Source organism: Zootermopsis nevadensis, unplaced genomic scaffold (genome assembly GCF_977971745.1).
Source record: "Zootermopsis nevadensis isolate Lab colony 2312 unplaced genomic scaffold, Znev_1.0 Znev_ptg000006l, whole genome shotgun sequence".
In the NCBI taxonomy this organism is placed as follows: domain Eukaryota; kingdom Metazoa; phylum Arthropoda; class Insecta; order Blattodea; family Termopsidae; genus Zootermopsis; species Zootermopsis nevadensis.
Window position 1 is genome coordinate 6519785 of NW_028259138.1, and position 25654 is coordinate 6545438.

General features: G+C 38.6%; 1 protein-coding gene across 4 annotated transcripts in view; it reads left to right on the plus strand.

Annotated features, from left to right (window-relative positions):
* The first annotated feature begins 3067 nt into the window (after positions 1–3067).
* LOC110837454 (atrial natriuretic peptide receptor 1) overlaps positions 3068–25654 on the plus strand; it is a 65155-nt gene continuing 42568 nt past the window's right edge. For 3 of the 4 annotated variants that reach the window (XM_087343623.1, XM_087343625.1, XM_087343626.1), the window contains exons 1-3: positions 3069–3540; positions 24560–24725; positions 25467–25541. In XM_087343623.1, the coding sequence (XP_087199749.1) occupies positions 3254–3540; positions 24560–24725; positions 25467–25541 (528 nt within the window). In that variant the 5' untranslated portion in view covers positions 3069–3253. Of the gene's footprint in view, positions 3541–24559; positions 24726–25466; positions 25542–25654 lie in introns of all 4 variants that reach the window. The other variant, XM_087343624.1, reaches the window with a different exon arrangement.

A 25654-nucleotide genomic window follows, 5' to 3' on the forward strand; every position in this document is an offset into this window, starting at 1 on the left:
TCTCCTTTTTCTGGAGCTGATGTGATTCGACTGTGCGTATACAGGAATTCGTCATTTTAAAAACAAAGGCGGATACAAATATTGAATTTTTATATTCGCGAAAATGTCTGTAATTTTAAACTGATGTTCAAGCTTGCTTTCTTTGTTTAGTTTCTTCTGTGTATGTATGTGTATGTGTGTACGTACGTACGAGGTGCTACCCAAAAGTTCGGGGAATTTGAATTCCACGCGCGAACCGGTTGTGGAATGGCCTGCCGCCGCTAGATGGGGCGAGCAGTACCCTTTGTGAATTAGTGTGCCAACAGCCGTGAAGGCGAGAGGCTACGATCTTGAGTCTCGTGGAAGTCGCCAAATTCACCGCGGCCAAAAAAGCACGCCAAGTTCGCAGCAATGTGAAGTTCATGTTGATCGTTTTTTCTTTTTATATCCAAGGCATTGTCCACAAGGAATTTGTCCCCCCTGGTCAAACTGTCAACGGGAAGTTTTATTGTGAAGCTTTGAAGCGGCTACGGGAGAGCATTAGGCGCAAACGTCCGGAAAAGTGGGAGAACAACAGCTGGGTTCTCCACCACGACAACGCGCCCGCCCACACATCGCTCGTTGTTCGGCAGTTTTTGGCTCCCAGTGATTCCCCACCCACCCTCTTCGCCTGACTTCGCCTCCTGTTCCCCAAAATGAAATTTCGATTGAAAGGCCGTCGTTTTGACACAATTGAGGAGATCCAGGCAGAATCGCAGGACGTGCTTAAAACACTCACACTTGAAGACTCCCAGGGATGCATGGAATCATGGGAAAACGCTGGGATCGCTGTATCCATGCCCAAGGGGACTACTTCGAAGGAGACGGTGGAAACTAGGAGTTATGATGAGCAATTTATTTTATGGGCAAGTTCCCTGAACTTTTGGGTAGCACCTCGTAGAATGCATGAACGTATGTGTGTATGAATGTCTGCTGTCTACGTCTCTCTTCATCTGTTTGATTACCCAACCACTTTCCCAGTTCGTCGGAGTGTCTTAAGATTTGATTATGCTAGCAGTACTAAGATGAATTTGTAAATTTATATTTCTTGCCATATAGAAAACTAACTTAAATATTTACTTACGTCATACTTCTTAATTCCATTGGATCTTATTCTTGAAAGAATTGTAGTTTATTGTCTTCCGTCAAGGCACGATACCATGTTTTACACTCATACAAAATAAGTGTTAAAACTGTTTATGTGTGTGTATAATCTTTAGTAGTTCGGAAGTTTTAAAAACAGGTACATTTTCGATTTTAGTCAATTCTGAGGAGAGTCGGATTCGAGTCTAATTAAAGAAAACATAGTTATCCTTGTTTTTCAGTGTTACGCGACAAAGACTTGTAGACAGGTGTAAATAAATAGCATCGCTCTTCGTCTGATTTACCTAAATTGTGAGAACCTACTGTGTATGTTGGATAAGAGACTGGGTGAGACCAATGGCAGACCTGAACATGATGGCGAAGAGTCGCTGTTGGCTGTGTCGATAATTGAACTCTAGTTATCCCGGCTTGTACTTGGGCCATTTTCAATTAAATATCTCCTTCTACAGAACTAAAGACTTGCACTAATCCAGTTACATTCCCTGTACCATGAGGTATTGTTTCGACTTGGATGACGGCTGTCCTGACAGGTTTTCCGTGGTTTTTCTCATCTCCTCCAGGCAGTTGTTACGATAGCATCTTAAATCAGGCCATGTTCGCTTCTTTTCACATCATTTTCAATCCATTATTCTTTAGTCACCCTATCAACCCACGCTATATAATACGAGCTATTCGTAGCATCGTAAAATTAGCCGTATATGAAACAAATGAGATATGCTGTCAAGACGACTTCTCTAAAAGGCCTACGAGCCGGATATATGAGGTTATGATTGTGGAATATTACCTCATTCTCCGGAAAAGCTGGTAAAATAATACAGAAATTATTGCATTTCTGACCAGGATTTATGTCCAATTTCATTTTATATATGCCGAGTCAAATGTATCGTTACATTTAATGGGCCACTACATTTGTTCATAATGGCCACGCTTTCATTTGAAAGTAGTAAATCTCACCATAAAAGGAGTCTTTGAGAGCCAGGAATATATTTTAAACTTTTTTGTTAATTGTTAACATTTGTGAAGGTCAGTCATTTATTAATATTTTTTTATTTTTAATATTCCTCAGCTAGTGGTTAACACCGATAAGCAAATTTAATTTAATTTATATCATATTTATAATATAAAATTGATGCCGTTATGTAATATTAGAATCGAAGGGATTTTTTCATTTATCCCCGTTTAACGTCGCACAGGCATTAGCACGCAAAATTGCAAACAGGGCGAACACGTATGAGCCGTCCTCACGTCTGGAGAAGTACGTTTCGGCGAACCGTACACACTTGAGCATACGGGGTTATTCTTCATTGCTCATTCACAATTAAAATTATGAAGGATAACATATAAAATGATGCGATTAAGTAGAAATATCTGGTACTCTGAGATCGGTATGTTTTGGAAAGACAAGTAACTGTAAGTGACTTACCTGGTGAGACCTTTTGCAAAAATATGTGGTAATATCCACCACAAAGTATCTAGCCCTTGAAGGAAACAAAAATAAAAATAAACTGTATTGAAATGATAAAACTGATAATTTGTTATTAAACGGCTACCAAGTAACGGCCAAACGGTGGACTTGGAAGTATTTTGTACTTTGAAACTGGTTATAGCATACTCGCCATAAAGTGAGACCAGGTACGAAGAAACGAAAGAATTGTATGTGTGTATGACACGAAATTTATTCAACATGCAATGTAAAAAGTTTGGACTTGAGTTTCAGGACTGGCGTACATTATTTCACGGGTTGGCAAGGATGCGGGGCCCAGCGGTTGAGAAACACTGCTATAAACCACTCATAACGCTGAAAACGTAGTTTTTGGTTGGATCTGAACCAAGGTAATTTCTATTTAGGCTTCTCATCTTCAATCAAATGACGGTCTATGGTCAGGCTTTGAGTATTTGTATTTGAAAGCGCTGGACAGAAGCGCAAGCTTGTAACCATAGCAACTGATTGTTCTCTGTGTCACTACTCTGGTGGTGGCAGCACTTTCCACTAGCAGGAGAGACAGTCCCCAACTTTCGTCTGACCAGGTCGGTTGGACTCTTGTGTCTTACCGAGTGACAAGTTTAACTTTTATAACTGTGACAGCTAATTAAATTTGACTCCATGTCGATATAAAATCAAAGCCTTTGAATGGAGAAGACGGATTCGAAAGCCCACATTTGGTCGCTGTTAAGAGGTAGTTTGTATTTAATCTTCATTTACGCGACTTTATTTAATAATAAGTGTGTACTGACTTCAGACATTTCACGAGCCCTTGAGGGGGTTCGTGTGTATAATGTTGGCGTTCTTATGGCGTCGAGCCTCGATTCCCCATTTGACCTGGAACGGGCTGGACCTGCCGTGGACATGGCTCTGGAGTTGGTAAACAAGGAGTTTCTCAGCCAGCACAACATTCGACTGCACAAGCAACAAGCCAGGTAGGGCACGTCAGCTTCGGTACACCTTTATAATACGGTCGCTTAAGATTTTGTGATGTTTTACCTAGTCTTGTCGTTTGCAGATTGGATATTGCGTTATCTCATATTAAGAATGTTCCGGGGTCGAATTTGAGCCTTGATATCGATGTATCCACTACATCTTTTATTATTTTCTTAGTCCCGCATATAAATGCTGGGATAGTAGGCCTATTTCAATAAAGATCATGTCCGCTTTATTTTACTTATCAATTCACATGCCGCCATTTGAAGCTATGTAACCTATACAGTTGAAAAAGCGTTGGTGAACAAACCAAGAATAATTCTATTCATTATTCAGAAGTGGCTTAAGTTACAGTAAGCATAGTTCAGTTTAGTCGTACGTTACGTGAGTGCTAATATGGCTCAAACATAAGGTTAGAAATTGAATGTTTGATTAAGCGCACGCTGTGACGATGTGAAGGACACTGGAGGTGTAGTTCCTTAGGCCGGCCATTCACGATCGCTCCATTCGTCCAAATGGCGCGGTGTCGCTCCAAAATTGTACCGTGAATGCGGAAACTGAAGTCCATTGGCGTGGCGCGGTGGGCTCGTTTGGATATTCTGTCGAGCCATAATCCATCCGATCGCTCCATCACTCCATCGCGCCATCGTATCGTGAGTGGCGGAAACGTGGTCCATTCTCATGCCAGTCTGCCACGAGCCTTCGTCCAGTCAAGTCGAAAGTTGCATAATGTCGGGGCGTGATTTCGTTATTGATGTTATTGATAAATATAGAGAGTTGCCATGTATTTTACAAATAAGTTAAAATATATTATGAGACATGTTTCGCCTCTTAAGTGGCATCATCAGTCATGTGATTCACGAACTAATTGAAACTAATTAAATGTAAAAAAAAATTACATTTAGAAACTAATTAAATCTTAACAAATATAGTAATAATCCTGACCTTACCTTAAGGTATCCTTTCAAACACTGCAGTATTGCCCTGCAAGTCTCGGGGATAATTACTCCTAAACGTTGTGGAGAAGTAGCTGTCACATACTTCAGTTCTTCATAGTTCATGCCTGCAGCCAAAAATCTCAAAGTCGCTGACAGTCTTTCATGAGGACTGATGCATTGTCTCATATTCGTGTCCTGTTTTTGTATCACAGGCGTGACTAGCCCCAATAAGCGGAAATAAGCACACTCATCCATTCGTAAATAGTTTCTCCAGTCTGACGGCTCCAAACTCAGTTCACTAATTAAATTGACGTGACTTAAATTGCTTCTGTTTAAGAGCCATTGCTTTGACCACTTTCGTTTTGGTTTCCTCCTTTTAATATACAGGCATACTGCCGTAGCTAGTAACAATTCTTCGTCCATCGCAAACACCACGCACTTCACAGAGTGACAACAAACCGCGACTGGCGTGACGCGACCGTGAATGTAGTACCTCTTTGGACGACATCCGTTTGGACGTCATCCATTCGGATGTCATCCATCTGGAGCGATCGTGAATGGCGGCCTTTACATAACCTCGGCACTGTATGAAGATATGACGTCACCTTCACGCTCCTGCCGCTGTACCTCCGACAAAAGAACCCCTGGTACCATTTGGATAGGAGGGTTGGTGGGGTATCGGAAAGAAAAATGAAATACGTGGTGACCGCTTTTACCAAGTTCCGAATTATCTTTCATGTTATAGGAGGTTCATCTCTGACCCTGAACTTGGCTGGTATCGTAATAAAGGTAGATTATTTGCCTGCATCATGTTTGCCTTAATTTATTTTATAATTTCTAAGGAATTAGGACAAACGGCCGACCTGTAATGGCCTAATATATGCGTTTCTGCCCTCACTAAGCTCTACCAGCAGCTAAATTTATGCATTCTGTTTTCAGTAACCGACGTATAAATTGATTTTGATTAATTTTGACTTTGCGTATGCGGCATACGTGTTTAAAGATGGTCGTTCTAAGCAGTTTTTTTTCGTAATTAAGCTTTTATGGTGTCAGGTCTGAATCTGGAGTCCCATTCAATACCGCATTTTATTCTTATTTTTGTTAGAAAATTATTACTTCCTTTTCAAGTACAAAGTAATGATCTTTTCATCATCTGAAATAAAAATGCTATGTGACGTAGTGCAGCTTCAGTTTTTAAGGATTAGGCTTTGTTGGCTGCTCCAATTCAGTTTTACGTCAGAAATTATGAATTCGTTTAGAATTTTGGTAAGCCTCCTTGAACGGCCAATAAGCCCGACGCAAGGCCCCTACGTACACAGAAAACGCCGACGAATATCCACAAGTCGAGTGGGGTTCATACCCACAATCTCGGTGTTCGTGTGGTCTAGACACGGCTCAGACCGCGTTATCTACAATGCTTCAAGGCGTGAGAAAAATACTAATTACAGCATCATTCATAAATCGCTGTATGCAGAAACATGATGAGAAATTTACGTTGAAATCAATGGAGTTTGTTACATGTCATGTGCTTCGTTGGCACACAACATGAAAGTTAATCCTAGGTTTTTTAACGATTCTGTTTCAGTCAAAGAAGCTATGTAGCGTTGTATGGCATGGGAAATTTATCACGAATGTTGAACGATTTTGAAATGAGTCGGTTGTGACCTATTTTACGCTACTATCTCGACGTGGTCCTTAACAGACTTGATGGAACATTATTAAATGATAAAAAGTGTATTTCAATAGCTGAGCCTGATTATCAGTAACAGTGGCTAGTGTCCCCCGTGGAGTTAGTCATTTAAGTTTATCCAATTTATTTTTCTCAGCTCCTCTGATTTATTTTTATATTTATTTAGTGTTCTGTCTGACAACAGGTCCATATGAACAGGATCCTTCGATTCTTTTCTCGGACTGGGACCTGTTCATATACGTTCTTGGCAGATGATCCAGAAGTGGTTTGCCATTGCCTTCTTCTGTGTGTGAATGGAGTAATTGTTGGGATGCCACGGAGAAACCGGGGAAGTCCCCGGAGGAAAACTCCGTGTTGCCTAGACTACTGCCTTGCCCAACACAAGTTATAAATTCGGGCACCGCCGGGAATCGAACCCAAGACCCCAGGATTACAAGGCCAGCGTTCTAATCGCTAGACCACCGTGGCACTTCTCCTCTGATTATTACCCCCTAATTTTTTTTCAGGTATCACATTTTATACCAGACGAGTGTTAGGATAGGAATTTAGAACAGACCATCCTCTTTCATTTTACGCCGTTCACCACCTTCCTCTCATTCTAATCTACGTGGTTCATAAAGAGTTGTTTAATAAACTTTAAAACAAAAATGCCTAAACATACTTAATATATGTCTATGCCAAAATACGAATTATTATTATTATTAATACAAATAGAAATTGTAAACTCCGGTCGATTTTCTTTCAAGGCTCACATTAAACCGCACTTGGAGTGCGTCCCATTCGGCTCAACTGTAACTTAGTCGGAATACTGTTTCTGCATGCTGAATGCCAACAAAGTTTTATCCTCGGCGGCGATGACTTGTTGCTGATTTTGATGGCAAGGTCTCCTTTATAAAAATATGTATGTGGAAGTTTTATTTTCCTCCGAGGTTAATATCAGCGTCGCGAAGATAATCTGTTTCAATAAGGATCACAATGTGGCACTGCTATTCTTCTCAGGCATCTAAATAAACTAACGGAGAATATTACCGATTACAAGACACATCCCAGTAACAGTGTTATGAAACTTACGTTCGCTGTTGTAGGTAAAAATAATTTAATTAATTGAATTATGCTGCTGAAACTAGCAGGTATTAAATAATTTCCCCAGGGAAGGTTATGAGTTGTCGTTTAACCAGGTGAACGTCTGGTGATCGTACTGTCATTTTAAACTAATTGGGACAAGGAAGCGAAGATTTAATTCACAGAAATTATTTTCTAAAATCATTCATGTGCTGCATAGGATTAGGGGTAATTAACACGAAGAGAATTGAAAACAAGATAAATGATGGCGTAGAGAGCCTGATGGTTAGACTATATGCAAAGAATTAATGACAGAAATTCTAAAACAAGTTTTCCGTGGAAGAAAAGAGAACTGGTCGTCGAAGAAAGGTGTGTTAAGCTGAAGCCTATTTCCTGTGCCCTGAATAAAGTATATGAGCATATTTAATTTTCAAGCCTTTCATAAAGTGGTGCCCTAAGCTGCTTCTTATTTGGCTCATACGTAAAGCTGTACGCAGCCTCCATCTTCCATCCAACCCAATTTCAATTCCGTTAGAAATGAGTATGCCGTGTCTTATGCGTTCCAGCGCATCTCCTTGCGTTGTAATGAAACTGTACAAAGTGTATAAAATTCTAACAGAAAATAGTCCATTATTCCTGCTTGCTTTGAAAAAGAAAATAATATCTCTTCGTCCGAAGGAAGAGAGATTACAGTTACTTGGAGCGCATAATTCTACATGTACCGGTATTAAGAAACAAGTTTTTGGAAGAAGGTATTGTTGGTATGTGCTAAGACGTCTTGTATTGAATATTTACAGTTCGAAAGCGACTTTAAGTGTTTGTGTCTCTTCACGTAGGCCTATTTTTGTTAAGGTGTCGCATATATACACGTAACCATGCGTATAAACACGCTTAACATATGTACATACATAAACACACACAAACACACATACAGATAGGCACTGAAAGTCGCGGCCGAGTGATTAGTAGTTTTGGGAGGTCCCGTGTTCCGATCGGCGGTCCTGACAGGTTTATCAGTTGCATTCCTCAGTTCGTCCAAGTTAATCCATGGGTAGTTCTGTAAATTAGGTGTCGATTGCTTCCTCTCATAATTTTAAATTTCTCATTAGTCATCCTTTTAGTCATGTTGAAGCATCCAATGCCCAACAAGCTCCAGTCGTTTTCTTCCGATGTGGTCCACGAGGATTTTGAGAACAGTAACAGTAGTAAGCCCCAGTGACAGTTGTTCCAGGTGGGACTTTGTACGTGAAAATCATTCCACGACAATCAAAAAACACTACCGCAATAACTAACTGTTGACTGGGAGACACGAGCTTTTTCTGGTCTTGATAAGCTTGAAGAGACGCAGTGTTTGCTCTCAGCATCATACAACCTAACCCACGGCTCAAGATTTCCACAGCTTCATGATAGTGTGTGCACTCCCTAAGGATGTTCTGGGCATATCAGACAATTGTCCAATGGTAGCTCGTCGATCTTCACGCACTATAACAAGAATTACCGAACTGCCATTGACTGAATAAAAATCTCTTTAAGCGGTAACAAAATTTAAGTGCGGTGCGTTGTTCTGCTTGAATATCCATCTTCACGAATGTGTGACATGGAGGAGGGGCAAGACAGACGTAGCTTGTAATCGGAGTCACAGCACAATCACAACTAAACTCGTGGCGATCTGTAACTGTAAACGCTGTCGCACACCTGCCAGTGATACCAACCACCATAAATGAATGTTTCATCAAGACTTCGAAACTTTTACAAGAAATCATTATAAGTCTTAATTGAACAGTCCTCGTATGTAGATATTAAAATCAGAACGTTCTGTGGTAGGTGTGTAATGTATTAATTTAATATAGACTCTCGTATCACTCATTCAGTCACGTTTCTTGGTAAACAACATGTTATGAAACATTTTAAAGTAATGTTGCGTACCTGTAAATGTAGTATATCAATGTTTTACGTGGTGTCAAAATTGCATTTGTGGAAAACTACTCAACGAATCAGCTAGTCGCGTTTTTCTTCACAGATGTATTTTGTCATTCAGGAACAAACGTTTCTCATTTTGAAGTCGTATAACCTCGTTATGTTATCTAAGATAAGAGGTAATTCCATGCACAACGACATAGAGACAGAACAGCAGGATACAGGAAGCCTACATTTTAAAAATATGCTTACAAATGGCAATTTCTTTACATATTTGTTATTCAGTTAAAGTCTTGACAGAACGACCTTCACTTGGTCCAGGCACTGCAAATTCTTGTGACTGTGTAGCAGCAATTGTTCCATAAACTTTATCACAAAACTGTAATTCTTCTTCAAGCCATAGAGAATACTTAGATGGCTGTCTTTTGGGTTGTTGCTCCGTGTAGTCTGTTAGAAATTTAACGACGTTTCAGAGGTCCTTGCTTCCTCCATCATCAGGGCGATGAGTGGCCTTACCCACCTCTTGATGGATGCTGCAAGGACCTCTGAAACGCCGTTAAATTTCTAACAGACTACACGGCGCAACAACCCAGAAGACAGTTATCTCCTTACAAATTATCCTTTTTATTGTTTGCACTTCATTCAGAAACACATAAGTTACTGATCTAGTCGTTAGAAGTAGCCCTAAATACAAGTACAATACAATTTGTAGTCTAGAGGGTTAAATCGCAGGGGTGCGTTATCATACATTGCTGCAGTGAGTGATAAGTTTTCATCATTTATCTTGAGAACGACCTCGTCTCTGGGTCGACGGCTGCTGTTGGGAATTAGTGCTGTAGACATTGATCTGACATCCTATCCTAGAAGATCTAGTGTGTTTGCGAAACCTACACCATTATCCCACCATTCAGTTATGGACCGCTTAGAGCACCGTGTTTGAACATAACTTGATTACGTTTACAGACTCAGTAAACCGCACCTGATATTAAATAAAATATGTTTAAATATTGTGGTCTTAGTTCAGTTGTATACTTCTGTTAGGAGTGAAGTATTATACAGAATTCTCATTTAATTTCGAGTGCCTATAAATGTGTTCTGATTAATTAAGTGGTTCTGTTCTTAAATTGATATAGGTAAACATTTTTCTGATCGGATCTTGACGATCTGTCCACTTTACTAAGTCTATGCCAGGTCGTAATTGAAACTAATTCTATGAAGAAGCGTCCATCTTGAGAAACTGATAGTCGTTCAGTTGGTCAAATTCTGTTGAACCTGAAAAGTTATTAATGTTAAAAGTGTCATTATACAAAAATCTCTACAAGGCAATATTCCTCTGTACCGCTTATGCATTAATTCGTAAAATACTTTAGAAATTCAATAGAGAGAGATAGAGAGAGAGAAAGATATGAAGTCTCTTGGAAAGACGGTAGCTGTCCGCCTGGAATATTGTATGTTTTATCCATGAACAGAACTGTTATTGCGTTAAAATGATGGCTTTTTTCTACATTCAGCTCAATGAATACCAACAAAATGGCGTGTTACGTAAACAAAATTCTTATCCTTTCTTCCTGTTCAAAGGAAAGTTACTTCTTCATTCTGAAAGTTTGCAGTTTATGAACCAATACCGCTTAAGTTTAAATTTATATGGAGACTTGTATGTAATCGCGCAGTGAGACGCGACGGCGGATGTAATGTTATCTCATAGCGGTACAGGTCAGCAAGTTTCCTACCTTCCTGGCTTCAAGATTATAAAGAAACAATCACCACCAACGCGTAACTTTGGTTTTCCGAGCCAGGTCGCGTCGAATGTTCATAGTTATCCAGCGTTTCGGCAAACATTTCAGTTGCCATCTTCAGGGTGAATGTGTACAGGGCGTTTCTGAAAGCCTTATACAGGGCACGCACTGCCTGCCGTATTAACTCACTGTGTGATTCAATATTATAAGAAAACTGGTAGCGGGCCTCAGGTTTAGAACTTCTGCAAAGCGAGATGCGGGTCTTAACGAAACAATCCACCATCTGTAACTGTGGAACACAAACAGTTGAGGAACGACTAAGTAATTGATTAATTTTTAATTCTGTGTACAACAGATATTCTTATACGATGACGTAAAACAGGTCGGAGACGCTTGGAACCAATGGCAGAAAAGTCTCCTAATAGTCTGGAGACTGTTAGGAAGTTCACCGTGTTCTGTTGAATAATGCAAGTAAATGGAACCGAACGGTAGTCATAACACAAGTGGGTCGGGGGCAAGGACTGCTGGCGTTATAAAAATAAAGTGTCCAATTTGAAGCAAATGTCTGGTAACAAATGCAAGAACATCGTATAATTCGCAGCTTCGTCTTATGAAGACTAAGGTTTAGGTCATGCCTACCATTTTCCAGTTCCCGTAGTGGAAATTGTCCGTAGCAACAAGGTAGGCAACTCATTGCGACTACAAAATCTTTGTCGGCTTCACAGTCAGAACGTCTTGTGGTAGAACCCCGAGATAATATTCATATTAAAAATAATTCGTTTAGACGGTCATAAGCATCATATTAATAAGCAACTGAAGAGAAAATTAATTTAATTATATGTTTAACTTTAATTTAATCATTATCATGCTTTATTTGCATAATTAACTCAATGGAGGGAGACCTTATCAAAAAAGCATATATTCGATGGGCTTGTCAATAAATTTACCCCATTTTACAAAAATCCGGAGATTCATTGCCGTGTTCGCAAGAGCCTGCAGGATCTTATTGTGCCTCACATGAATGTAGTAATCCACACAAAATTTCCTTAAAATATATTTTAATATTGTTCTTTTATCTATATCCAGATCTCCCAAGTAATTTCTGCCCTTCAGATATTTCTACCGAAATACTCTACACATCATCTCTCCCATGCATGCTACATTCTCCGTCTATCACACAATTCCTGATATTATCACCTTCATAGCATTTGGAATGGAGTGTAAATTATGAAGCTCCTCATTATGCAGTGTTCTCCGTTCTCCTGTTACATCCCTGTTAAGTTCAGAGATATTGAGGAGGTGTAATAAAGGGAGCGAAATGTTTGCTGTAGAACACTTAATGATCAACTTGAAGCCGCTGCAACATGCAACACTCAAGTTAATAAAATACTATAAACTGAAATTACCCATCGGATTAGAGGTGTGCTTAAATGCTGGATAATTTTTGTACGCATAAAATTAATGTATTTTCCTCTTCAGAACGTAACGTGTACCACTATCACTACTCAACAAATGACTATTATTATCTGTGAAGCCATTACGTAGAAAACTATTAAACACTGAATGGATATTATCCGACAAATTCGTCTTTTATCTTGAATCTTTTTTTAGAGAAAAAGAAAAGCCTAGAGAAGTCTATTATTGTACCAAAAAGTGATTTTCTGGCCGTTATATGTGAAGGCTGTGTTAATATGAACACAAGTATTATAAATGTTGCTTTTCATACAGAGTGATCGAGAAGTTACTCAACGGTCATTAAAATATTTATTGTGTATGATTTTAGGTTTTCACAGCGGCGAGTATGGAGATTTCTGCCTTCTGGGTTGTTGCGCCGTGTATTATGGTAGATGTTCACCGACGTTTCAGAGGTCATACTGCCTCCGTCTTCAGGGCGACGGAGCAACAACCCAGAAGACAGAAATCTTCAAAATATTTATTGATGGTTGCAATTTAGAACAATTCGATGGTATTAAAAAGAACGAATTTTAACTGTGACTATACAAGAGCCCATGCAGGCCACATAATGTTGTAACCTGCTTGCACCTGTCCGTCAGTTGCCTTAAAAGTGCAAGAATGTTTTTTGCTCAAGTGCAACTAGTGTTCGTTGTCAAACACTACCTGACATTATTTCTTAGTTCCATCCGAGAATGTGCGCTGTGTATGGAAATGCCATCTACCATTAAGAGAAAGCTTGCCGTGTTGCTAAGGAGAAGTGTCATCACGTTGCATGACAACCCCCGGCCGCTGTATGGTCCGATGCCCTTGAAGGTGTTGGGGACCCCCCCCCCCCTTCCGAACATGTTGGACCTGTCACTACAATGTGACGTCCGTGTGTTTGGTCAATTCAAGAAAGCGCTGGAGGGTCACACATTTGGACCAGACAGTGACTTGAATGCAGCTGACAGAAGCGGGGATGATTCACCTGCTGATGAGATGCCTGCCTTAAGGCCCATGGGGATTTCTTAACAGCCCCTGGTTCACCCAGGGCAATCTCCGAACGGTTTTAATTCGAACAGAAATCATATTACAAAGCAGAACCAGTTCATATGCATTTGTAAGGATGTCATTTCAGTTTAGAGTTGTAATATATTTCTTTAGAGTATATGCCTTGTTCGATTTCAATACTTTCTTTGTTATTCTGACTACCAGAATATTTTCTTCAAATCAGCATTCCATCTCATCTTAATTTGTTAAAAGATGTAATCATTTCTATAAGCTTCTCAGCAAGCCTTGTGCGAAAAGCATGGAGCTTATGGACGAAGAAATAAAATAGCTGTTGTGAATATTTTTTAATCTTACTGTACAGTAGCCTACATGATGATGATAGCAGATTATCGGCTATCTTTACTGAGTTTTTTCATGGTTTCCATGAATCTCTCCATTTCAGAAATCGTCTTCGATCTGAAAGTCGTTGTCCCACATCACTTGCCTTTTATTTTTTATAACCATCCTACAATATTTTATTCGATACTACATAACACTCAGCGGTTTATAGAGCAACATAAGAACGTAAGTGCTGATACGTTAACTTGCATGATTCTGTTATCTTATTAATAAGTAACCCACTAGGCGTTTGCACAGTATAGCGCCACCTTCAGGTACAGAAGTCTCTGCCATCTGCTTAAATTGCACATGTCCATTGTAGTCAGTTTGCAATTAGTTGTTCGCGACGTGTTTTGACCCTAAACGCCATCTTGACTTGTGGAATCTTGTGTTGTCAGCTTAACCGCACATAACCTTTATGGGTGTAAAATTCTTAGGCTAACGTGATCGGACTCCTCATAACCTCAATTTCATCCAGCTGTGAAAATGGTTTAATATACGTCATGGTGACATGAATTATGTAATGGTCCACTTGAAGTTAACTAGAAGTTCGGTAACAATTTATGTCAACTTTTATTTAAATGTTTAAACCGTTATGGTGAGTGTAACAAGAAGTATAAAATTAGTAATAACAATATAATTTAATTGTCGATTTCTGTGTAATTTATTACCCGTATGTATTTTAATAGAGCCACGGTTAGAACGCTGGCCTTGTAATCCTGGGGTCTCGGGTTCGATTCCCGGCGGTGCCCGAATTTATAACTTGTGTTGGGCAAGGCCGTGGTCTAGGCAACACGGAGTTTTCCTCCGGGGGCTTCCCCGGTTTCTCCGTGGCATCCCAACAATTACTCCATTCACACACAGAAGAAGGCAATGGCAAACCACTTCTGGATCATCTGCCAAGAACGTATATGAACATGTCCCAGTCCGAGAAAAGGATGGAAGGATCCTGTTCATATGGACCTGTCGTCAGACAGAACACTAAATAAATAAATGTATTTTAACTGTTTTAAAGGTAATAAGAATATCTGGTACGTAATGTCGTTTACTATCGACCTCCATAAATGTACTCACACATGCGTTGCTCTGGTAGTTCATTAGTTATCGCCATCAAAGCATGAATGTAGTTATGCAATCGCCATCACTATTTTGCATAGCGGCCATGTTGTTATTATTAATGATAGGAAATTAAGGAGTTGAAAAGTTCTATCGTTGTTACAGGGGACACACATAATAGTACGGGCATAATGACACAACCTTAACATTCATTATAAAGTATGGAAAGTATACTAATGAACTACAAAACGTGAAACGAATTGCGAACCCGGAGGCACTGCGGCAGTCAGTGCAAATGTCCTGAAATATGTCACTCCGCCATCAGCATCCGGCAGGCCCCTGTGTAGCAGAGCGTGGCGTTGTAATCTGCTCACGTTCTCGTCCAGTAGTATCTTTCAGACAATTAACTGTAGTTCGGGGCGACACATCGACGCTGGCACACAGAACAGTTCAGACTAAGATATACGATGTGATGGACGCCAAGGACTAAACAGCATATGCCTGACCAAGCGTGCATTTTCAAAGTAAAATCTATTGGCATGTACATGGATGACATAAACCAGGGTTTTTTAATTTCCTTTATATTGCACGCGTATATTTTGTCCGAATTTATAACTTGTGTTGGGCAAGGCCGTGGTCTAGGCAACACGGAGTTTTCCTCCGGGGGCTTCCCCAGTTTCTCCGTGGCATCCCAACAATTACTCCATTCACACACAGAAGAAGGCAATGGCAAACCACTTCTGGATCATCTGCCAAGAACGTATATGAACATGTCCCAGTCCGAGAAAAGGATGGAAGGATCCTGTTCATATGGACCTGTCGTCAGACAGAACACTAAAAAAAAATAATAATAATAAAAAATATATATATGATGTTAAATAGTTGACTGATATCAGATATCATCAGTATATGACACTTGCAGATTAATGAAGAACCCGTCTTATTGAATAACACTTAGGGAAACATGCGAATAACATTAACATAAATTCCGCACTACAACAAATTCAGTTCGATCTCATAGTATAAAAACGGACAACATATTATAGGTAAATGGGTCCATATATTAACAATTTTTAAGCTTCGATGTGTAGTCTATATAGACCTGTTGCATTTTACCTACTTTTATCTCGACGTGCATACAGTAAGATAATGCAAAAGCGAATGAGAACGATACAATGTAAAGAAAACCCGAAAGTGATAAAATGACAGTCGATACATGTTGTTGAAAGGCCCACAGGAAACGATACAAAAATAGAATAGTTTAATTTCAATAAACTCCGTAAAAGGTGTGTAAAGAAGTAATGGTGTAATAGAACTGCAATAAAAAAGAAATTAAAACGTGTCTTTTGAGGATTACTCATGCAAAAGTAGTGTCAAATATATAGCTAACAACTGATATTGTTAAAGAAAATAATCTAGTAATCTGTTAATTTCTTTTGGAATAATAATGTAGTAGTATTTATAATAAATTGCCATGAACATTCAGTAACTGTCTTCAGTGACAGCCCGAAGATCCTCGAGTCGATTAGGGATGAATGTGGTTCTAGGACTGGAACGATGTTGAATCTGTGGAGTTAACCATACGTGCTTGGCCAGACAGTTCACAGCTTGGTGAGACAACAAGGATGAGATGAGAGACATCTGACACCTCTCTTGAGATATTTTGCTCCTAAAATTGCTGGTCCTAGTGGGAGCCATGTTGTTTCTTATATGAATGTATTTTTTACGTATCCATTGTTTTCACAAGTTAATTTCAGATGATGTACACGCTGTGGTAACACCGAAACGAGTTTCAAAAGAGGTTGATTGTTTTTTTAAATAACTGGTAGTTCTCGCGTTCAAAATAATTTATTATATTTGTTATGTTACTTGGCTACGAGTTTCGACATTGTGTCTTATTCAGGCCTACACTTAACTTCATTTCTCAAAGTGCATCAAAAGTTCTGTACAAAAGTGGATTCATTTGTTACATTTATGGTTTCTACCGTAATTAATTTGCCTATTTATAATTATTATTTAAATTATATTTGTGTTACTGTCACAATTAATCTAATGGTGACATACATTATTATTATTACTATTATTCGTTAGGTTATATTAGAGCGTCACATTGTGGCTATAATAACTATTATTATTATTATTACATAACTTTCTCCACACAACGGTACTACAAAAATACTACATAGGTCTACACGGAACTACGACATAATATCATGCCAAACACAGCTTTTAGAATATTTATAATGTTTAACTTTCAAAAGAGAGTCAACGAAATACACCTTCAATTACTGTAACTATAGTTTATAGATATTTTACATTAAATTCTTGGTTAAATTTAATCTTAAATCTCATCATAATAGAATTGTTTGCGAAGAAATATAGTAGTCTTTTAGTAAAATTAATGTTAATACATGTGGTAAATGAGTGCATACTTCATAAGTTTACAAATAATGTTGTGTGGAAACGGTTATTTAATATTGACAAATTCATTACGTTCATTACAAGTTGTCTTAGTTTTGTTATATTCTTAGAATGTTGTGGAATTTTAGTTTTTTGTGTGTAGCTGATGAACTCATTTTCATATGTAGGCTACGTGTAAATATTTAATATTTGCACTATACGTCCCGGCGTATGCCAAAGACTGGTGCACAAAATGATGCCCAATTGAACATTGAAATAAAAGCTTTAATATTCATAAAATTGTGTGTTTTACATACCTATGAACACAAAGAACAATTTATGGAGATTTATCCTTTATAGATCACATGCTTAATATGACCACCGTTCTGTCGTGCATTTTCCGAAGCACGAATGACCACGTTCGTTATAACTCGTCGGCAATAATTTTCCGTAATTTCACCACACATCTGAAAATCAAGGCCCTGAGTTGCGTGATTGAGGATATTTTTTAAACAATTTTCCCTAAAGGTAACCCCGAAGTAAGAAGTCGCAGGGGTTTGTGTTTGGGCTATTTGTTAGCAACTTTTGTTCACATCCATGGCGGGCAGGATATCGGCGGCCATTCAATAGCCCGGACAGAACGGTGGTCAAATTGAGCATGTACTCCATAAAGGATAAATCTCCATGAACTGTTGTTTTATATATATATATATATATATATATATATATATATATATCATTATATGAATATTAAAGCTTTTATTTAAACTTTCAATTCGGTATAATTTCGTATGCGGTTTGTTCTGCTCCTCGCACCTCTTTCTGACCCATTTCCGAAACTAGACACTTTTATCTAAGAAGAGGAAGTTGGCCTGCATCAGTCAGTATTGATCATGATAAAAATAATATATTTTAAACTCATTTTTCATTTATTACCGTACATTCATGTTTAAATGCGTTTTCTGTGTCATTACATTGCTGTTATTTTTTTTAAAAAAACGGTTTACCGCTGATAAAAGGACGCTCATAAAAGTAATATATATTTTTAACATTTATTATATAGAAACTGTGGGTTAGTTGAGCATTGTTTTGGCGTTTTTTGCAGAAACGAAACTATCACGTAAATCTGGATGTGCTGGTTACTTTAAAAAATAGAATCATAGAAGTAAATTTGTTTGTGGTTTCGTGAAACAGTTTCCTTGTAGCCTTAATACCGGAGATGGGCCCCTTACACTATCACTCCTCAGTGTAATATTCACAATTCCTCCCCCTTCCCCCGATGTGAAGCTCACAAACTTGAGGGTGCATCAGCCAACTATGTTTGCTGACACACCTGTCAGTCTGTAAATATTGAACCTTATGGATCGTTCTTCCGGTAATAAGTAAACACCAATATCTACAGAACCTCGCCAATAGATCGCGAGTAATCCAATTTAAACATTCTGAATTTGCCTTCTCTCCATGTACTAATATAACAGATTTCTTTCGAAAATGAATTCAGGGTAGTAAAAATATCGAAAAGGTTGCTCTAGCAAACTAACTTAGCCAGAATATATTTACATTTAATCGAAACTGATATTCATATAAAACATGCATACAAACAAAACTGTTTACACACAGTTTTGTTTGTATGCATGTTTTATATTCCAATACACTACACGGTATGCAAGGTTTTTAAGGAACTGATATTCAGACACTTCTGTTATTCTGTATCGGTACACAACACCACCGTTCTGGTCATTCTTAATAGCCAATGTATGGTAAATGACTGCGAGCCTCAGATTATAAAATTTAACATTTTATTTTACTTAGGGCTGAATGAAGAAATTCCTATTCTTTTATGGAGCTCTAACGTTCTTTGACGAGCCCACAAGAGCCCGCCACTGAATCTTACCCTGAGGCAGTTTGTCCACATTCTCTTTCTATAGGGCCCATTTTATTATCATTCCTCTATATACGTCATGGTGCCCCAAGGGGTCTCATCTATTGCGATTTCCCTGTAAATGTATGTTTTTCACATTTTTCCATGCGCGCTACATGTCCGTCTGTTTCATCCTCCATGATTACTAGATTACATGAAATTTCAATATTCTTGGTCGAAATCATTGTTCAGAAGGTCTCCCTTTTGATTTCTCTGTGTGGAATGCGGGTTTGCCAGCAGATTATGACCGTTACTGGGGTAACAATGAAGTCTACATAATAGAAACTGCTCAGACGTGGTTTGAGACGCGCCCTGCAATAGCGTCTGATGTTGCTCAGCGTTGCGTCATTCCTGCAGACCCTGTTCCGTAGATTCTATCTCGGTTATTAGTCATTTTTGATCTTTACATTGCCAAGCGTAGCAGGGCCGGTGGCCGCAAATCAGGGGTAGCTTTTCACCATGAATTTCTGCAATTTATTCATAGAATCCAATGCTGCTCTGGGTAGATTTACAATTTTATGGTTATCGAGAAGTAAATTGAAGATTTCTGTCTTCTGGGTTGTTGCGCTGTGTAGTCTGGTCGATGTTAACCAACGCTACAGAGGTCATACTGCCTCCGTCATCAGGGCGATGAATAAGAAGAATGAGAAGTAAATTCTCTGTATGTTGCTCTGAAGTCAGTAGTGTACAGAACAGGTTGAGATATGTAAGGTTAAGTACGTAATAAAATAACATCTAAGTGATGCATTTTAGTTAATTGTTCGTATAAAATATGTTTCTGGGATTGGAGTTCTTAACAAAGTTATCTACATGCCTTGCTGTCATTTTATTTCAGAAATAGAAATCCTAATTTGTACATTTTATTAAATGTTCCCTCTTTCAACACTGCGATCCATCATTCACTACCACCCTCTCATTCAACGTAATATAGTCTGATCTACTGAAAAAGCGTCGTTAAATAACATTGCTATCCAAATATAAGCCCAGATATCCTTAGTACACTGACAGATTATTACGTAGTTTGGTCAATTTGTTTATTATGCAAACGCCTTACAATTGAATGGTTTACATGATCATATTTTTCACCTCATTATTCTTTAGATATGTTTTTTAAAGACATGTTATATTCCAAATTAAAATAGTGTTTTTGTTTCTAGAAGATAGTTGTGATCCAGTTTATTGCTGAGAATAATAAATAGAGGCCTGTATTCTTAAAGTTCTTTCAGGTATTCGTTGTGAACTAGAGAAATCATTAACATTTGTTTACAGACGAATCTGTAGAGTAATATAAACTAGGTTTGTTTAACGGGTGCAACTGAGTAGATACAATTTTGTTTCCCTCCTTGTCACACACCTAAGACACACGACGTAGACACTCTCTCAACTGCAGACAACGAACAGTGTCAAGGAACATCCTTACACAATAAATTTATAAATCCAAATTGTTCCTATTCCAAGAAGTCGTGCATTATTAATAAATTACGGCGAAGTGCTTGAAACAAGTAAAATGTGAGGTTTTCACGGCAACAAATCTGAAGATGGCTGTCTACTGGGTTGTTGCATCGTGTAGCCTGGTAGGAGTTTATCAACGTTTCAGAGGTCCTTGCTGCCTCCTTCAACAGGGCGATTCATCGCCTCTGAAACGTTGGTAAACTTCTGCCAGACTACACAGTGCTACAACCCATCAGACAGCCATATTCGTGCTTGAAACACACTGTTCTACCACCGCTGATACCAACACTTCTTATATTAAAATTTTCAAATACGTTATCGAATTATTTATACTTTAATAGCTTGTACTTTAATAAAGAAAGACATGAGATTTATAGTCTGCTAACCAGAGCAGTTTAGAAACTTTATAAACAAACGGAGAGAAGCCGGTATCGAACCGCACGGCCTGAGTTTCGATAATCGAATCACGCTTCGTACCTGTTACGCGTTGGGCAAGAGGCTTGGAGAACTGCAGATTAAGCATGTGTGATCCGTTACCTGTATTCCCCAATGCTTCTTCGTGGCGTGGTGCATAAGCACAGGGAAAACTTTACCTGTAAGACTTGAGGTTTTCACAGCGGTGAGTATGAAGATTTCCGTCTTCTGGGTTGTTGCGCTGTGTAGTCTGGTCGATGTTAACCAACGTTTCAGAGGTCATACTGCCTCCATCATCAGGGCGATGAGTATGAAGATTTCTGTCTTCTGGGTTGTTGCGCTGTGTAGTCTGGTCGATGTTAACCAACGTTTCAGAAGTCATACTGCCTCCGTCATCAGGGCGATGAGTATGAAGATTTCTGTCTTCTGGGTTGTTGCGCTGTGTAGTCTGGTCGATGTTAACCAACGTTTCAGAGGTCATACTGCCTCCATCATCAGGGCGATGAGTATGAAGATTTCTGTCTTCTGGGTTGTTGCGCTGTGTAGTCTGGTCGATGTTAACCAACGTTTCAGAAGTCATACTGCCTCCGTCATCAGGGCGATGAGTATGAAGATTTCTGTCTTCTGGGTTGTTGCGCTGAGTAGTCTGGTCGATGTTAACCAACGTTTCAGAGGTCATACTGCCTCCGTCATCAGGGCGGTGAGTTTGAAGATTTCTGTCTTCTGGGTTGTTGCGCTGAGTAGTCTGGTCGATGTTAACCAACGTTTCAGAGGTCATACTGCCTCCGTCATCAGGGCGGTGAGTTTGAAGATTTCTGTCTTCTGGGTTGTTGCGCAACAACCCAGAAGACGGAAATCTTCAAAACTTTACCTTTTTACCTTATGCCGTCTGCACCAGCAGCAAATGGAAATGTAGAATTGCGAAATTCAACATATCCGCACATAAAGGTATATAGTGTCACGGGAACGAACTTTGCATTGATTACAATGTACGCGTACTAGCTCTGAATAGATGCCCTATAGACCTCATATAATACGCCTAATTGACGCAACAACTGCTGCAAATGATCCCTTGTTATTGCTCCCTCATGTATAATGTAATGGGAGAGGCAGCTTTTCTCTTTATTTTATGCAACAAGCATATTTTTTTGTTCTTCCACATGACAAACTCCATTGGGATTGAGAACTTCTCAGTTTGTAAGCGAACACGACAGGAAGGACAGAGTTCGAAATTACAACACAAAAACGAATTTCCCGAATCCATGTAGTCAGGCGCGTTTCTTGTTCAGTAAAGCCTAATTACAACTGAAACGCAAGGTGCCTGATGGATTTTCCATTTTAAGTGCGTTTCAGTTAAATCCACGAAGGCCATTTAGCTACTTGGCTGCTTCTTATACTGTAGACCTAAAGCAGAAATTTGTCTGTTCACGTGTTTTTGTGTTTGTTCGCTTATAGCTCGAGAACGGATGAACCGATTTGAACCAAACTTTACAAGCTTATTTATTGGGACCAGGAACACTACATAGGAAAATCAAAATTCCGGAAACGTGTCTTGGGCTCGATTTCAGGTGAGGACGTTTACTTTGGCTCGGAAACTAAGCACGATAGAATAACGGCGCCAAGACAAAATTTGTTTTCCTCAAAGAGGAAATTGAAAAAAAGAACTGTGTTGGGTTTGAGTCTCTGTGAGGATTTTGAGTATGCGGATAATATTTCTTTTTCATGTTATATTCAACAATACGTATTGAATGTTCGGGCTTGTGATAAGCTTTCGGGCAATAAATATTGATAACAAGTGTAATTTGTATAATTTTCCCGCAGTAATACAGCGGTAACTGTGCCAGTAAGCTATAGTTAATAAATATTAGGCCTTTTTAGTATGCGTACATATTAGACGTATTTATTTAATTGTGACTGAAGTCACAAATTTGTACTAGGATACAAAGTTTTCTTTCTTTTAAATGTCTTTTACAGATTATTACCTGCTAGTCGCAACCGACAGTGAGAATCATTAGTAGTTGAATAGCAATAATTTTAACTGCAAGGCGTGTAACTTAATTCACGTAAACACGTTCAGATGGATTAGTTCGTTTCTCCATCTTTGTTTAGTTCTTTTTATCTTTCGTTAGTTACTTTTTCAGTTGTGCATTTAACGTATTCTGCTCTTCATCGATGATCTGGCTTCATCATTCAGTTCTATATACGATTATTCCGCCTTACATAATTTCCAGGAAAAGCAGGGAAGATATTAAGCATTCATTCTCCTTTATATTCTGTCGTTTCCTCCTTTAAATATGAAGACCGTCTGTTAATTAGAGTTAATTTTACACTGCTTCATTTTCTACAATTATGACAGTGGAGAAATTCTCCGATAATTTCTGGCCCCATCGTGGATAGGTTTTACTGCAGTGTATTTTTTAAACGAATCGGGGAGCTAGGCTTCATAATTGCAACCTTACATTTTAGTTGGTTTTACGTCTCATAAGCCGTTGTTGGGACATTTTGACAAACCACAACCAGTCTGGATAAATTTATCAGAATTTAACGGGCAAAGTTTAAGAATCAATATCTCTTATTAGAAAATGTACTGTTTTGTTTTTGTGTAGTTTTTAAAACTAGATTTAAATGGCTAGGTTGTTTTAGAGGTAGAGCTGGAATAATGATTTATAGTCTGGAGTGACTTTCGCCAAGGAGCATATAAAAAAGTTAACCGCCATGAAGATTATTCTCTACGGGTTGAAACATGTTGGGCTTTTAACAAGAGTAACGTTAGGAATTATTGTATTTGATGGTTAAGTTTGAAAAATAAGGAACTTATAATTAACAAAAAAAAATCACTATTGACCGACTGAAATGGGATTGGTGAGTTTACTCAGCTAGATTGTTTTTATTTTACAGTCAAACACAGTTCATTGTAGCAAAATATTATATGTCAGTGTCGAACTTTACATGTTTCAGCATTTATTGCCTGCCGCCATCATACCTTGTGTATACATAACTCATAGGACGCTGTGTTATAAATTATGAAACTTCTGTGTGTTATGACCCTACATAAAATGTTAAAATTTAAAAGTTATATAAAAGCCAGAAATGTGTTCGAGTTTAGGTTACGTATTAAAATTGAGGTTATTGCTGCAGATGTGCTGATAGATAATTTTTTGCGTATATAATACATAAAGTACATGACCTAGGTTCTATCAATTTTATAAATCATATAAAAATAGACCCCAACCTTTGTTGTTATTATGGTTGTGTGCACATCTTTTTGCACAGATTCTTTGTTAATGCGTTATTTTTATGATGAATTGGTTTTGTTTTTATAGTTTTCAAAAAACGTTTTGTGTTACGACATAGCGATTGAGTAGGTACATATACTGGTCGTGTTCTGAAATAAAATCAAATGAGAGTGTCAGTGTATCAATCTGTAGGCTGTGTGCTGTATATGAATAAGGTCTGAAGATGACACGCAACACATGTCGATACCTGTAAGCTTTGACACAGATGCATTGAATTTTTTAATGTAACGAGTTCGACTGCAAAATAAAAACAACCAGGCTGCATGTAACACTATGGCACATCACAAGAAGAATTCACTCAGGTTCCTTACAGTTACCCGTCGTGCTCCGGGGACATAGCTCCTGGTCTGGCTGCCGACATGCACTTCAAAGCCAATGTCATCGCTTTCATAGGACCAGCGTGCGCCTTTGCACTGGAGCCAGTGGCTCGCCTCGCTGCCTACTGGAACAGACCGATCATCACTGGCATGGGAGACCAGGTTAGAGCAATTTTATTCCTTCTTTCTTTTAATCGCCTCCTTTACACTGCGCACTGCCAGTTGTAACAGCCACTGACCAATGCCAAGAGCAAGATAAGTAATTTTAATAATTAATGAAATGTTTAATTCACAATTGACAAATGTAAAAGTTAACACAACACAAATGAAAAGAATGAGCCACAAGTTTTATACGGTTTACTACAGTGTAATAAGCCAGAACAACAGCATCATGTCCACCCTCCTGAGAACTTTAAGTCTTCCCTGTGTGTTGATCAGCAAGAAAGTGATTGGATACAATTTATTACATGAACCAAGTTTCATGTAGTTTTCTAATAATCGAAACATCTTGGGGAAGAAGTTGTAATCAAGTTTTCATATAAGAGGCCTGTATTTGTGTTCATTTGCATTAAACTTGATAAAGATACAGCATGAATTAATTTCAAAGCTATAAATTGAGTTTGCGGGGCGCGAAAATGGCTAGCTTTAAAGTGTTGGACGACAAGTTTATTTTCTTTCAATCTCTGTAATGCCACATAACACATGCGCGCGCACACACGTGTATATATATGTATTTTTTCAAAGCGAGATACATACTTTGTAACTTCGAAATATATAATATTGTGATTTTATTTCGAATGATAGCTGAGTAGGATCTTACATCTAAGTACTTGCCATGGCCATAAAACCAAAATTCCCCCCGCAAATTGTTAGGATAATGCTCTGTATTATTCTTATCCACAGCCCCCATCCGAAACGGAGCTGTCGGTATCATCTGGAATTCTGGGCCGCCTTCACAAATGGAAGAACGACACTTCGGTAAGCGTTTACATTTTTGGGAATAGTCTGGAAGGCTTAATTGCTGGCGTTACATCACAGTTTTGTCTAGCAATGTCTGTTGTCTGAGGTATATTTAACCCTTTAAAGCCAAA